Here is a 15,974-nt window from a genome sequence, read left to right on the forward strand (position 1 = left end):
CTCTCTCTGTGTCTCTGTGTGTGTGTGTGTCTCTCTCCCCCTCTCTCTCTCTCTCCCTCTCTCTCTCTCGACTTGGGTTGCCAGATCTCCCCTCACCACATTGTGCACTTGGGTCTATCGCGCTACACGGAGCAGCGATGATGTGCGCTGTGTGAGGGGGATGCCACAGACTTTGCCTGCCTGCCCAGTCTGCTGTGCTTGCCGGGAGGAGTAGGACTCCAGCAGACACACACCAGACGAGACGAGACGCCGCTGTGTTCAGCTGTCTGTCCTCAAAATCCACCTTCCACCATGGACCTCTCCTTCATGGCAGCGCAGGTAAACACCTTGCAAATTACTCTTTTGCATCAATTAAACTACAGGGGATTCCATGCGGGGGGAGGGCATACATCAGTGCACTTCAAAATGTCATACTTCCAAAATAAAAATCACTATAGCTAATTGGCTATATTGTGTGACTTTTTTCTATGGTGAACATATGGTACTTTTTGGTATGTTTACCCCCTATAGGGATCTCCCTATTTGTTGGTATCCTATTGCTTCTAATATTCATAATTTGATTTTTTTCCCCTGAAGTTGTGTTGCGTTTCAAGATCATGTCACGTTAATTACGTTTACCCAGTGAGATATATATGTTTTGAATTTTGTGGCAGAGTCCCCCCCCGTCAAACTTATAGCCTACTGCGTTTACCTTGAAAACAAAACAACCTGATATTGACACATGCATAATTAAGATAAATAAGTTTTTGAATATGAGCTGTTTGGTGATCTCAATGTCTAAATAAATGAGACTGGGTGATCATTACAAAGGACTTCCCCACCCCACTAGCCTTATCAACACTATGTGACAGACTGTTATGACTTTTCCCCCCACTAGCCTTATCAACACTGTGAGACAGACTGTTATGACGTTCCCCCCACTAGCCTTATCAACACTATGTGACAGACTGTTATGACTTTTCCCCCACTAGCCTTATCAACACTATGTGACAGACTGTTATGACTTTCCCCCCACTAGCCTTATCAACACTATGTGACAGACTGTTATGACTTTCCCCCCACTAGCCTTATCAACACTATGTGACAGACTGTTATGACTTTTCCCCACTAGCCTTATCAACACTATGTGACAGACTGTTATGACTTTCCCCCCACTAGCCTTATCAACACTATGTGACTGACTGTTATGACTTTTCCCCACTAGCCTTATCAACACTATGTGACAGACTGTTATGACTTTTCCCCCACTAGCCTTATCAACACTATGTGACAGACTGTTATGACTTTTCCCCACTAGCCTTATCAACACTATGTGACAGACTGTTATGACTTTCCCCCACTAGCCTTATCAACACTATGTGACAGACTGTTATGACTTTCCCCCCACTAGCCTTATCAACACTATGTGACAGACTGTTATGACTTTTCCCCACTAGCCTTATCAACACTATGTGACAGACTGTTATGACTTTTCCCCCACTAGCCTTATCAACACTATGTGACAGACTGTTATGACTTTTCCCCACTAGCCTTATCAACACTATGTGACAGACTGTTATGACTTTCCCCCACTAGCCTTATCAACACTATGTGACAGACTGTTATGACTTTCCCCCCACTAGCCTTATCAACACTATGTGACAGACTGTTATGACTTTCCCCCCACTAGCCTTATCAACACTATGTGACAGGCTGTTATGACTTTTCCCCCACTAGCCTTATCAACACTATGTGACAGACTGTTATGACTTTTCCCCCACTAGCCTTATCAACACTATGTGACAGACTGTTATGACTTTCCCCCCACTAGCCTTATCAACACCATGAGACAGGCTGTTATGACTTTTCCCCCACTAGCCTTATCAACACTATGTGACAGACTGTTATGACTTTCCCCCCACTAGCCTTATCAACACTATGTGACAGACTGTTATGACTTTCCCCCACTAGCCTTATCAACACTATGTGACAGACTGTTATGACTTTCCCCCACTAGCCTTATCAACACTATGTGACAGACTGTTATGACTTTTCCCCACTAGCCTTATCAACACTATGTGACAGACTGTTATGACTTTTCCCCACTAGCCTTATCAACACTATGAGACAGACTGTTATGACTTTCCCCCACTAGCCTTATCAACACTATGAGACAGACTGTTATGACTTTCCCCCACTAGCCTTATCAACACTATGAGACAGACTGTTATGACTTTCCCCCACTAGCCTTATCAACACTATGTGACAGACTGTTATGACTTTCCCCCCCACTAGCCTTATCAACACTATGTGACAGACTGTTATGACTTTTTCCCACTAGCCTTATCAACACTATGTGACAGGCTGTTATGACTTTTTCCCACTAGCCTTATCAACACTATGTGACAGACTGTTATGACTTTTCCCCCACTAGCCTTATCAACACTATGTGACAGACTGTTATGACTTTCCCCCACTAGCCTTATCAACACTATGAGACAGACTGTTATGACTTTCCCCCACTAGCCTTATCAACACTATGTGACAGACTGTTATGACTTTCCCCCCCACTAGCCTTATCAACACTATGTGACAGACTGTTATGACTTTTTCCCACTAGCCTTATCAACACTATGTGACAGGCTGTTATGACTTTTTCCCACTAGCCTTATCAACACTATGTGACAGGCTGTTATGACTTTTCCCCCACTAGCCCTATCAACACTATGTGACAGACTGTTATGACTTTTCCCCCACTAGCCTTATCAACACTATGAGACAGGCTGTTATGACTTTTCCCCCACTAGCCTTATCAACACTATGTGACAGACTGTTATGACTTTTCCCCGCTAGCCTTATCAACACTATGTGACAGGCTGTTATGACTTTCCCCCCACTAGCCTTATCAACACTATGTGACAGACTGTTATGACTTTTTCCCTACTAGCCTTATCAACACTATGTGACAGGCTGTTATGACTTTTCCCCCACTAGCCTTATCAACACTATGTGACAGACTGTTATGACTTTTCCCCTCACTAGCCTTATCAACACTATGTGACAGACTGTTATGACTTCCCCCCACTAGCCTTATCAACACTATGTGACAGACTGTTATGACTTTTCCCCCCACTAGCCTTATCAACACTATGTGACAGACTGTTATGCCTTTTCCCCCACTAGCCTTATCAACACTATGTGACAGGCTGTTATGACTTTTCCCCCACTAGCCTTATCAACACTATGTGACAAACTGTTATGACTTTTCCCCCCACTAGCCTTATCAACACTATGTGACAGACTGTTATGCCTTTTCCCCCACTAGCCTTATCAACACTATGTGACAGGCTGTTATGACTTTTCCCCCACTAGCCTTATCAACACTATGTGACAGACTGTTATTACCTTTCCCCCACTAGCCTTATCAACATTATGTGACAGACTGTTATGCCTTTTCCCCCACTAGCCTTATCAACACTATGTGACAGACTGTTATGACTTTCCCCCATTAGCCTTATCAACACTATGTGACAGGCTGTTATGACTTTCCCCCACTAGCCTTATCAACACTATGTGACAGACTGTTATGACTTTCCCCCACTAGCCTTATCAACACTATGTGACAGACTGTTATGACTTTTCCCCCACTAGCCTTATCAACACTATGTGACAGGCTGTTATGACTTTTCCCCCACTAGCCTTATCAACACTATGTGACAGGCTGTTATGACTTTTCCCCCACTAGCCTTATCAACACTATGAGACAGGCTGTTATGACTTTTCCCCCCACTAGCCTTATCAACACTATGTGACAGGCTGTTATGACTTTTTTCCCCACTAGCCTTATCAACACTATGTGACAGACTGTTATGACTTTTTTCCCCACTAGCCTTACCAACACTATGAGACAGGCTGTTATGAGTCAATGAAATTGCCATGGGCGTTTGTGAATAATCAGCAGGGTCTTTCATGTTTAATTAGATTCACCTCGTCTGCATCAGTGTGAAGGGCCTTAAAGTTGGACCATTGATTAATAGCTATTGAGCTGCTCTAATAATGGCCAACATATTAACTATGCATATTGTGGCTATTTGATATTGTCAACTCATTTGGTGACCTCTTTGTTTTGGGTGTCCTCTTATCAAGTCTTTCTGTATTATTTTTTTTAACTTGATGATTATTGTCATTATTGGTAGGCTAGTATTTATAGTAGCAGCCTTCCCCTCAAAACACACTGCCCAAAAAAGTACAAGAAATAAATAGCATCAGTTTATCTGTGATTTCATAGTATTTAGTCATGTAGTAGTTGCTGTTGTTGTTGTTGTTGTTGTTGTTAATGATTTTATGTAATGAGGTTGGCTGCGTCTTTCAGGAAACGTCACTACAAAGTCAAGAGAGCGTAACATCTCTGTATTCATGTCAGTGACTCACAGATGAGCTCAGCGTTCAGATGGCTTTATCAGAAACAACATGATCTCAGATGCCACAGCAGTACAGTGCCATGGCTAGGCTGACGGACGTATCGTTTGCCAGGATACTGTATGTGTGGGCAATTTTTTAAAATCACTATCAGATATCGGCCGGTCAATCGCCCTCCGATATGATGGAGCTTCCTGTCTGATCACATAGGCTACATCTTTGTAAAACCTGCAATGTCACTTTGTCCCCCACCTATCGGAGACCGGGGGGGGGGGGGGGGGGGGGGGGGTCACTGTAATGTCCCAATGTAAAGTCCCAGAGCAGCCACATTTGGCAGGTGGGTTCCTACGGCCCCCCAACTACTTAGGCATGCCCAGACCCCCGTGTGTCGACCAGATGGTGGTGCTATAACAATTTTATGTTTTGGCCTATAACGTATGAACCGTGTGGTCCACAATGAAAATTCCACTTTCGCTGGATTCCTTGGTTCATTCTGCAGTGCATATACTGCATGCATGCTTGGCACAAGCAGAACGTGACAGTGTCATGGTGGCTGGCTGGGACTATTACACGCTTTGGACCAGGGCACAGACATTTAGACAAACAATAAGAAATGGCCGATCTCCTCGCCGATGGTCTTATTTGCTGATGTAGGTAAGATGCAAGGCATCCGTATTAAATTGCATAACCATAATCCTCGTAGCTGCTTCAATGGAAGACTACAAAAACCCATAGATTTAGCGAGCTGTTAGGATGTTGAGAGAGAGAGAGAGACAGAGAGAGAGAGAGAGAGAGAGAGAGAGAGATGCCTTGACTGACAGTAAGATCAGAGCTCTGGGAGCTGAAAGCCACTCATGCAAGTGTTGACCTTTGACCCTGTCACTTTTCGTCAGGCTCTGTGAAAGTTTCATACTGTCTTCTACAGGAGATGGTCATCTCGCAGGTCACTGTGGTGCAGGGCAGCAGCAGGTTCATGCAGATGATCTGTGCTACTTCACAGTAAAGGTTTCCTATCGAAAGCCCAGGTTGGTTCCCATTCCTAGGCTAATAGTAAAGGGACCATACTGGAGTTGACTTCTGGTTTGCCTGGCCCGATCTCATTCTGTGAAGATTTGTCATGACCCTTGGCATCCCTATACTGACTATAAGGTGCCCTTTCTTGTCAGAAATTGACGTTGTGGGCGAGACGAACGCTAGTCACACGAGGGCACGTAACGACACTGCACCCTGTTGGGTCTGAAACCAAGTGTTATGTGGTGAAGTACAGCAGGTCGCTGGCTCATACTGTAATGTGACTTTGGTGGTAACTTGGATTGTGCAAATCCGTGATTGTCTGTTAGCCGTTGCTCCGGTAGAGGAGATTCACTGACACTGTATGGATGAACAGGTCGGACAAATCACACTACTAGCACATAAACAAATGCAATGTTTATGTTTATTAATGCTGTGTTCCAGACAACTGGAAGGTCGGAATTTCCCAGTTGTAATTTCCGATTTCCAACCTCCAAGCGTTGCAGGAGCAGGTGCACGAGGCGAATGTGTGTTGACGAGTTGATTTATTTATTTATTTGTATAAGTAGGAACTGCGTGTCCAGCGTACTTTTTCTAGCAGGGGGTCCGAAAAACTCAACCTCCAAGACTTCAAGCCAAAACATAATCAATTCCATGACAGTTCTCCCATCTCACAGCCAAATCTGCATAATCAATATGATAAGATAAATCATTCATCCCTGGGACGAATTAAATCATCACAACATAGCAAGATTTTATCTAAAAAAAAATATGCCCGTTTTATCAGCCTATATCACATGGGGTAGCAATAATTGACAAAAATAGATTCATAGATTTTTTCAAATTAAATTCTGGTGTGAGGTTTGGCCTCTTCATCCAAAGTCTTTTGGCTGGTGATGAAGCAAGCTCCAAATATCACGCTCTGTTTGAAACAATCCTCCTAGTCCTAATCATTTGTGAGCCAGACCGCAAAGCAGCGTTGCCAATTTGGTGACTTTTCAGACGCCCATGGCGACTTTATTTCTCAAAAGCGATTAGCAAAAAATACTCTTGGCGACTTGTTTCTGATCATGAGAAGCATGTTAATGTGTCGAATCCCAAAGCGTTTGCCAATAAATTGGTATGCCTGATACCAATGTTGCTCTACTTGCCTGTCTAGTCCCGAGAGGTGTGATGATAACAGTGTTACACACAGCACAGCCCCTCTCCCTCTGCTGGGAGCACAGACTGTAGGATGGATGGGGTCCACTTGTGATTGCTACCGGCGTACGCCGAAACTGGCCAGGGTGGGCGGGGTCAGCACATTAAAACGGACTACGCCGCAGCGTGCATAACAAGTGGATGTTTTTTTTTTATTATATATTTCTTTTACTTTATTGTCCATATTATTTTATCTTGTGATCTCTTGTACTAACCTATGCTACAGTATAGATATTGCATGTTTTCACTTTATGTATTTTATTGCGTTTCTTAACTCTGAATGGCTTCTGAATTCCACCTGCCCAGGGACTCCAGATGGAAATTAGCCTATGGCTAAATCTGTTACAATGCATCTCTTCCCCTATGAGGATTAATGTCTTATTGTATATGCTCCCTGACAAATAATAAACTAAACTAAAGTGCAGCAATATTGATATGCAAATTATCACCAGGATTGCTGGGTCTACATATCTCAAAAAAGATGAACCATTTTGTGTTTGGGACAAGTCATTTCAAGGTGGAGGCTGTCAAAGACCACGAAACAGCGAAGAGCTTGACAATCAAGCAGGCGACATTTTAGCAGGTACTTAAAGGTACTTTATTGGTATTTATAATAATAATAATAATAATAATAATAATACATGCTGACATTCTTTATGTCATTAAGAGCTGCCAACATATACAGTTATTTAATAGCTTTAACAAGTAAATAGTAAAAAATAAAACTAATACAAGGAATTTGGCTAATTCACACTTTAAGGCACTGGCATATTTCAAAGTGATATTAACAAATTTACAGACTAGCTGTGGACAAACAGCGCTCAGCTGCTGTCCACTGGCAAAGGCTGTGAAGAGAGAGAGAGAGAGAGAGAGAGAGAGAGAGAGAGAGAGAGAGAGAGAGAGAGAGAGAGAGAGAGAGAGAGAGAGAGAGAGGGATAGAGAGATATGGAGAAAGCTCAGATGACACATTTCTCAACACCATCCCAGCTGGCTAAGCCCTCATGCAAAATGGGATCTCCCTCTTCTCCTCTCTGTGTGCCCTGTGATGTGAACACAGGACCATGACCTCAGTCACCTGTGTGCCCTGTGATGTGAACACGGGACCATGACCTCAGTCACCTGTGTGCCCTGTGATGTGAACACAGGACCATGACCTCAGTCACCTGTGTGTCCTGTGATGTGAACACAGGACCATGACCTCAGTCACCTGTGTGCCCTGTGATGTGAACACAGGACCATGACCTCAGTCACCCGTATGTCCTGTGATGTGAACACAGGACCATGACCTCAGTCACCTGTGTGCCCTGTGATGTGAACACAGGATCATGACCTCAGTCACCTGTGTGCCCTGTGATGTGAACACAGGACCATGACCTCAGTCACCTGTGTGCCCTGTGATGTGAACACAGGACCATGACCTCAGTCACCTGTGTGCCCTGTGATGTGAACACAGGACCATGACCTCAGTCACCTGTGTGTCCTGTGATGTGAACACAGGACCATGACCTCAGTCACCTGTGTGCCCTGTGATGTGAACACAGGACCATGACCTCAGTCACCCGTATGTCCTGTGATGTGAACACAGGACCATGACCTCAGTCACCTGTGTGCCCTGTGATGTGAACACAGGATCATGACCTCAGTCACCCGTATGTCCTGTGATGTGAACACAGGACCATGACCTCAGTCACCTGTGTGTCCTGCGATGTGAACACAGGACCATGACCTCAGTCACCTGTGTGTCCTGTGATGTGAACACAGGACCATGACCTCAGTCACCTGTGTGTCCTGCGATGTGAACACAGGACCATGACCTCAGTCACCTGTGTGTCCTGCGATGTGAACACAGGACCATGACCTCAGTCACCTGTGTGTCCTGTGATGTGAACACAGGACCATGACCTCAGTCACCTGTGTGCCCTGTGATGTGAACACAGGACCATGACCTCAGTCACCTGTATGTCCTGCGATGTGAACACAGGACCATGACCTCAGTCACCTGTGTGTCCTGTGATGTGAACACAGGACCATGACCTCAGTCACCTGTGTGCCCTGTGATGTGAACACGGGACCATGACCTCAGTCACCTGTGTGCCCTGTGATGTGAACACAGGACCATGACCTCAGTCACCTGTGTGTCCTGCAATGTGGGCTGATATCTGGACAGGCAGACTGGTGCTTCCCATGCTACGCATTGGTCCATTAGACCAGCAGCAGCAGCAGCAGCATAGTGCCCGCTCTCGCCACACTCCCTGCCCACAGCATCTCCCCGCTCTGACAGGCTGGAGGTGGTTTGACGGGCTGGAGGTGGTCTGACGGCCTGGAGGTGGCCTGTTCAATATTAATGTTCCTCTCCCATCTCGCCCTGGCATATCATGCTAAACCAGAAACAACATGGTAAAAACGTGTCTGAAAGATGTAAAGAATAGATCCGAACAGATCCATGGTCTCTGAAGGCGAGTACGGGCTGGGAGTGGGGGACGAGGTGCGTGTCGGGAATAATAATAACGGGTTATCAACTTTGCTAGCCCTGGCTGTCCTTCAGCCGTACGAATGGGCCGACGTTTAATGTGCTTTTATTCCAGGGCTCCCTCTGTTAGTCCTTTCTTTCATACTCATTTCTTCCGGGGCCAGGCTATAATGACTTCTCCTCCTTTAATTGGATCCTTCATTTTTGAATTTGCATTGAAATTAATGTCTCGCCACTGTCGCCAGACAGGGCCGTACGCAGGGTTTTAGAAATACCGAGGTCCAAAATACAGCGCCGGTTCACCGGGAAGGGGGGGGGGGGTGCCAATCCCCCAAACCCTTTCTGTCACTTTTGACATAAGATGCACAACACGTCCTCATACCGAAAGAGAGAATACGTTGATTTCCACTGACTCCCAACTAGGGCTGTGCAATATATTGATATTATATCGATATATATATATATATAAAAAAAATACATTATACATTACGTTTTTTACCTCAGCTAGGCCCTGTCTGGGTTACCTGCACTTGCACTGATACCTCAAACTGCCATCCTGATTTTTATTGTTTTATGTGTCTTACATTGCGTACTTGTTCATGCATCTTATTTTAGGTTATCATGTGTTTTATCTTGTGATTTTATGTCTCCCTGGTGATTTATGTCTGCCTTTATGTTTTGCTGCAAATCAAATCGCAAATAAATTAACTTGAACTAAAAAAAAAGAAATACAGTATTGTGTATTAGGGGTGCTCCAAAAAATGGATTCTTGAAAGGATCGCAATTCTTAATGCCACAATTCCTGCATCGATTCCCAACTCCCAAGAATCGATTCTCCTTCTTCTTCTTTTTCTCATTCCCTCCTCCCTCTTCACGCTGCTTCCCCACCGTGGCACCGGCGCTCGCCCTCTCCGGCTTCGGTAGTTGTGGGTAAAGGCTAGGCTAACGTTAGTAGCTCTAACGTTAACAACAGTTAGCTAGTTTGCTGCTACGTCTATCAGCAAGCAGAAAATTAAGTACTGCGGGAACACAACATCATAAAGCACATGGCACGATTTCATACATACAATGCATACAATAGCCCAGCCCGGCTACTCCCAGGTTACAGCGCACAGCTGGGGAGACTCGGAGCAGCTCCACCCGCGGCTCGACTTGTGATCGGGCCGGTTGCGAGTCGGTGGAGCCATGAGTTGACTCAGTTGGGTTTACGCAATTAAAACGTGGTTAAGATTAGAGATATGGTTTGGGTTGGGGTTAAAAATGGACCACGCTGGGAGGTGAACATACCTCTCTCACTTGTTCTCTCATTAGGAAGACGAGCATGCTACCTCGGGTCCGCCCATCCAACCCCCTACTCCCTTACTTGTCCGTAGCTTATTTCAATAGACTGTCATTACGGTAAAGACCGCCAGAGGTCGCCACTACTTCCTGGTTACGTTCCCGACACCGCACGTCGCATGTTACTCACACGACCGCAAGGGGTCACGAACGACAACATTGGTCATTTTAACACCCTGGAAAAATAATAATAATAAACCTATGTTGTGGTTTTTCTTGTGAGGATGGTCTGGGATGAAGGATGCTGTAAGTTGATGTTTTTCTGCTCATAATGGGCATGATTGCAATAGAGAGTTCCCTTATTGCTTTGCAGGTTTTTCCATTTCTCTCATGTCAGGCATTTCTCAGCTGCTAATTATGTTTTCGTCTATTTTTATGACCACTGTCATTTATCTATCTGCAGAGAGACGAATTGTAGCTTTTAACAGCAGCAAGAGGCCTTGCATAATTTTAATTGCATTCTCCCCTAAAACAAATTGATCTCAACAAGTCATTTAATCGAGTATTGAGTCATACATTTATTAATTTTTTCTCATAAGTGGAAGAAAATCTGCCAATGGGATGAAATAAATTCCCTTTTTTCCAATGCAAATTAACTTTTAGATTTTTTTTTAATCAAGTTCCATTTTCCAGGCAGTGTTCTGCCTTGTTCCAGATACTGATGCTGGGTTAGAAGATCAAACAAGTGAAACTCATCAGTGCTGATGTCATCAGTGATGTAGGGCTGCTCGATTAAAGCAAAAATCATAATCACCCTGATTGAGATTCTTTAACGCGATTACTCATTGACTTTGGCAACATCAAGCATTTATTGAGAAAACTTGACTTTTTAATACTGGATTTCTTTGAAATTTAAATATATTATTTGAACTCAAAAACAAAGAAATAAATGGCAATAAAAGTAAAAAAAAAAAGGAAAAAAAAGATAAATAAAGGGTTAGGCTAAGTAAAATAAATCACGTAAAAATAATTGTTTTATCTCAATTATCTTGATTTCATAATTGTGGGAAGCCAAAATTGCAATTGAGATTAAAAATCGATTAATTGCACAGCCCTACAGTAATGTCACTCAAAAATTGTAATGTCATCAGTGAATGTCATCAATGATGGTAAATGGTAAATGGCCTGTATTTATATAGCGCTTTTATCCAAAGCGCTTTACAATCAGTAGGTACATTGACCCTGCACGTCAATTATCCCAAAGCTCCTTTAACCTTATCCACATCTCCCAAAGTCATTACCGAAGTGAAATTGATAAGCATTCATAACTGTCACATGGATTCAGCTGGGCAGCTACTTTAATACAGTAATAATGGCACCTTCTACTCAGAGGTGTGACGGTTGAGTGCAGTTGGTGCTGAAATCAGGCATGGTGTGAAATGAGGTGATAGTCAAGTGGTTCGCCAGTTAGCCCTGATGGTTGCTAACAAGTAAGATAGCATGCATGTGAAGGTCATGTGATGTTCTCATAGACCTTAATATGAACACAGCCACTGTGAACAAATTGGTTTTTGGCCTCCGTTTTGATGCCTCGAGGTTGGCATTTTTCACCGTCGCCATCTTGGTTATTTGGAGCCAGAAGTGGCGTGAATTTGGACTAGCTAGAGGCGCAGCGCGGCCTATTGGTCCATGATCGCCAAACTGCACGATCACTGGACAGACGACCCAAAACATACTCTTTCCCTATCGTCTGTTTACCATCATTTACAAAATGAACATCGTGCTGTATCGAAGAAGACTTCAAACTTGTGATTGAGACCATAAACTCATTTGGGAAGTGTTTACTGGCGTGTTTCACCCCCCAGTCCCTGCAGCAGTAGAAGCCTGTGGTTATGCAGGTGTATTAAAAACTCATCCAAACTTTGGAGAAAGGTCAATACATACATTACACTGATTACAGAGTCCATCTCTGCAGCTTCAAAGACATCTGCATGATCCTCTTCATAATTACCCCCACTTTGCACCCCAGGCACCCAAATCCCAGTAGATTGCTGTACCGTTATTATTTTTCCACAAGCTAATTTCCATTGCTGGAGTACGTCAGAGAGCAAGTGTAATCACTTAGATAGGGATGCTGAGAGGGTTAACTGTCACATATTTGGTTCTGTCCCCCCTTCCCACTTGACCTCGACAGTCTCTACAGTACCGCAATGTGCAACTGTTTGCCTTGAGGCAGTGAGTGTACCCTTCCTCCTGTCCTCCTCCCACTCACTTGGTCAAGTCCCTGCTCCCACACTTGTCACTTTCCCCATCCTGACGAGCTGCCTACGCATGGCCGTGTTGAGGTAACCCAGTATTGTGAAGCCACACCACAGGTGTTGAAGGAGCAGACAGCGAACACAGCCAATCTGCAATTCAACAAGACACATGGTGTTATAGGCCTAATATAACGGCCTGGCTTCCGGATGCAATGTGGATGCGGGGGGATATGCAGTTGCCTTGTTGTTATACAGTCTCTTCATTTCCATGGTGACAGACGGCTTAACCCCATTGATACCTGATGCAGCATGTGTGTGCGTATCCCTTTAAGACCGCGAACCGCGTTAACGCGGTTCGCGGTCTTAAAGGGATACGCACACGAATGAGGGATATACACGCAAATGCTGCATCAGGTATCAATGGGTTAAAGTGGTGACGCACTTACAGGGCACGTTTCAATAACAGTCTATGTTACAAACACATAAATCCACATTACAGCGCCTGGCTGGCTGACTGTGCCAGGCACCAGGCAAGCAGTTCTCCCCTCAGACAGCCGCTGCCTGGCAGGGGGAAGAGAGAGCTGGCCGCCTGCCTGGGAAGAGCTATGAGCTGTAGCCGGGTGAATAGTGATATTCCTGGAATGCGAGTAACAAGACAATTCTACATGAACCTATAATAGTCCAGAGGTTCCCAACCTTTTTTGGCTTGTGACTCCCCCCCCCCCCTTTCAGAATTCTGACATTAAACTCATAATTCTATCTTGATTTTCAGAATTCTGACTTTATGCTCAGAATCCTGATGCAAAAGGTATAATCTCAAAGATTTTCGTCTCAACCAAAAATATAATAAAAGTCACTATCTATCTGATAGTGAGTTAAATGGTGATTGGGTATGGCCTTTGCAGTGTAAAGTGACATTATGTGACATTAGTAATGTCATGTCACATAATGCAACTGTTTGGATCTCACCTGCAATTATCACTCATCGCCATAGGTGTCACCCAAGAGAACAAAACTGAAATCTTAGAGATTATCACTTTAAACTCAGAGCTAAAAAAGTAACAAAATAAAAATCCAAGTGACACTAATCATCTTGCATAGTTTTAAATTGTGTGTGGTGTAAAAAAGAAAAAGAAAAAAATTCCAGGCGGCCCTATTTGAATTCCAGGCGACCCCACTTATGGCCGCGACCCTAAGGTTGGAAACCACTAGTCTGACTGCCTGGAAGCAAGTGGCGGGTCTAAGCTCTGCCATTGGCTCCGATCATTTCAGTCGGAGCATAAAGGGATCTCCTTTTTTTTTTTTGGATTTCGTAGTTACTGCAATTTTTATACTCTGTTTTCTCAAATATAGAGCAAGACTGAACTTAGCAAATTTGTCACATGATAAAACCTAAAAGTTCAATTTGAGTAATAACTCAATTTTGACCAAAATTGTATTACTGAATCGTCATCATAATATTCTTCTTCTTGAGAACACCCTGCCCCATAGCCTATGCTCAACGCCATTGCTAAATGCTAAACCTCCATTTCTAACATAGCCTGCCGTACAGCGGGGCATGGATGGAGGTGTGTGTGTGTGTGTGTGTGTGTGTGTGTGTGTGTGTACAGACAGGCTGAACGCTGCCAGCTGTCAACACCTCTCCCGTGTGTAGAGTTTAGAACACACAGCATGAGATCAAAAGTCCCGCAGAGAAATGATAACCTTCCCAGGGTGATTTTGATATTTATTTCGGGGACAATTCCTCCTAAGGAAACTTTTTTACAAATAGGCCAATTTGACAGCTGATATTAGATCACATGGACATTATTGACCCAATGAGACTGCAGCCACTCCACTTGGTGGTGATATAGAGTGCAGTCTGAAAGAGACACTTGATCTTGCCTCTGTGAGAAACACATTGATGTCGCACAGCAGGGATGCTTATAGGCTTTCTTCACTTGATGGGAGATGGAATGAAAATGGCAGCGCATTGCGAGAAATATGCCACAAAGTCAATGAGTCATGCAGGTTCGCCAGGGGACCAAGGCTCTCAGAGAGACCTGCAGCCAGGGGACCAAGGCTCTCAGAGAGACCTGCAGCCAGGGGACCAAGGCTCTCAGAGAGACCTGCAGCCAGGGGACCAAGGCTCTCAGAGAGACCTGCAGCCAGGGGACCAAGGCTCTCAGAGAGACCTGCAGCCAGGGGACCAAGGCTCTCAGAGACACCTGCAGCCAGGGGACCAAGGCTCTCAGAGACACCTGCAGCCAGGGGACCAAGGCTCTCAGAGAGACTAGCAGCCAGGGGACCAAGGCTCTCAGAGAGACCAGCAGCCAGGGGACCAAGGCTCTCACAGAGACCTGCAGCCAGGGGACCAAGGCTCTTAGAGAGACCTGTAGCCAGGGGACCAAGGCTCTCAGAGAGACCAGCAGCCAGGGGACCAAGGCTCTCAGAGAGACCAGCAGCCAGGGGACCAAGGTTCTCAGAGAGACCAGCAGCCAGGGGACCAAGGCTCTCAGAGAGACCAGCAGCCAGGGGACCAAGGCTCTCAGAGAGACCAGCAGCCAGGGGACCAAGGCTCTCAGAGAGACCAGCAGCCAGGGGACCAAGGCTCTCAGAGAGACCAGCAGCCAGGGGACCAAGGCTCTCAGAGAGACCAGCAGCCAGGGGACCAAGGCTCTCAGAGACACCTGCAGCCAGGGGACCAAGGCTCTCAGAGAGACCTGCAGCCTGTCCACCAACTTCATTGATACACTGTAAAAGTGCCATCAAAGATAAAATACACTTTGGTGTTCAGATAATGGTCAAGTGAACAAATTGAGTGACATTTCCAAATTACGGGTTTCATCACACAAACCCAAAATGACTTTTGTTTTTGAACTTTTAAAGCCATTACTTTAACTTTACAAATGACAGTGTTCACTGCTGTCTGGTGGGCAAGTTCTAAAGTGTTCTATTAGGTTAGGAACAAGTAGCCTACTTTACTCTAAACAACTTGAAAACACAATTTAAGTTTCTTTTGGAAGTTTAATAACCAATCATAACACTGGAAGGGCCAGTTATTTTGGAGGTCTGAGAAAAGCCTTCAACTGAAGGCGGTCTTGATGATGACTATTTCCTTGGGATTTTGAAAATCTTTCATTTGATAGTCTTGGAGAAGTCGTGCATGGATGTTGAGAAAGTGAGTTTTTACAGCTCAAAATACCTAAAACTCTATTCACAGGTTAGTCAATCTTGTAAAAGGTCTGAATGACATTTTGAGAGATCAAATCTATTCAATTTAATATGATATAAAAAGAGATGTTTTAAATCAAAATTAGCTATTTGTCCATTCGTTATTGCATTATCAATTGGTGATAATGGAACGCTTACCGATGTGC

The 15,974-nt window shown here is 44.5% G+C and overlaps 1 protein-coding gene across 1 annotated transcript in view; it reads left to right on the top strand.

The window, feature by feature from the left end:
* Window positions 1-288: 288 nt before the first annotated feature.
* The window catches only part of LOC310782620 (uncharacterized protein C14orf132), a gene marked incomplete at its 3' end in the record, with an annotated part of 36,062 nt that continues 20,376 nt past the window's right edge, over window positions 289-15,974 (top strand). Inside the window, exon 1 of the mRNA XM_083643303.1 lies at window positions 289-318. Coding sequence (XP_083499429.1) covers window positions 292-318 — 27 coding nt within the window. The 5' untranslated portion in view covers window positions 289-291. The remainder of the gene's footprint in view (window positions 319-15,974) is intronic.

The sequence above is a fragment of the Poromitra crassiceps genome (assembly GCF_964638095.1).
Source record: "Poromitra crassiceps genome assembly, chromosome: 9".
Classification (NCBI taxonomy): domain Eukaryota; kingdom Metazoa; phylum Chordata; class Actinopteri; order Beryciformes; family Melamphaidae; genus Poromitra; species Poromitra crassiceps.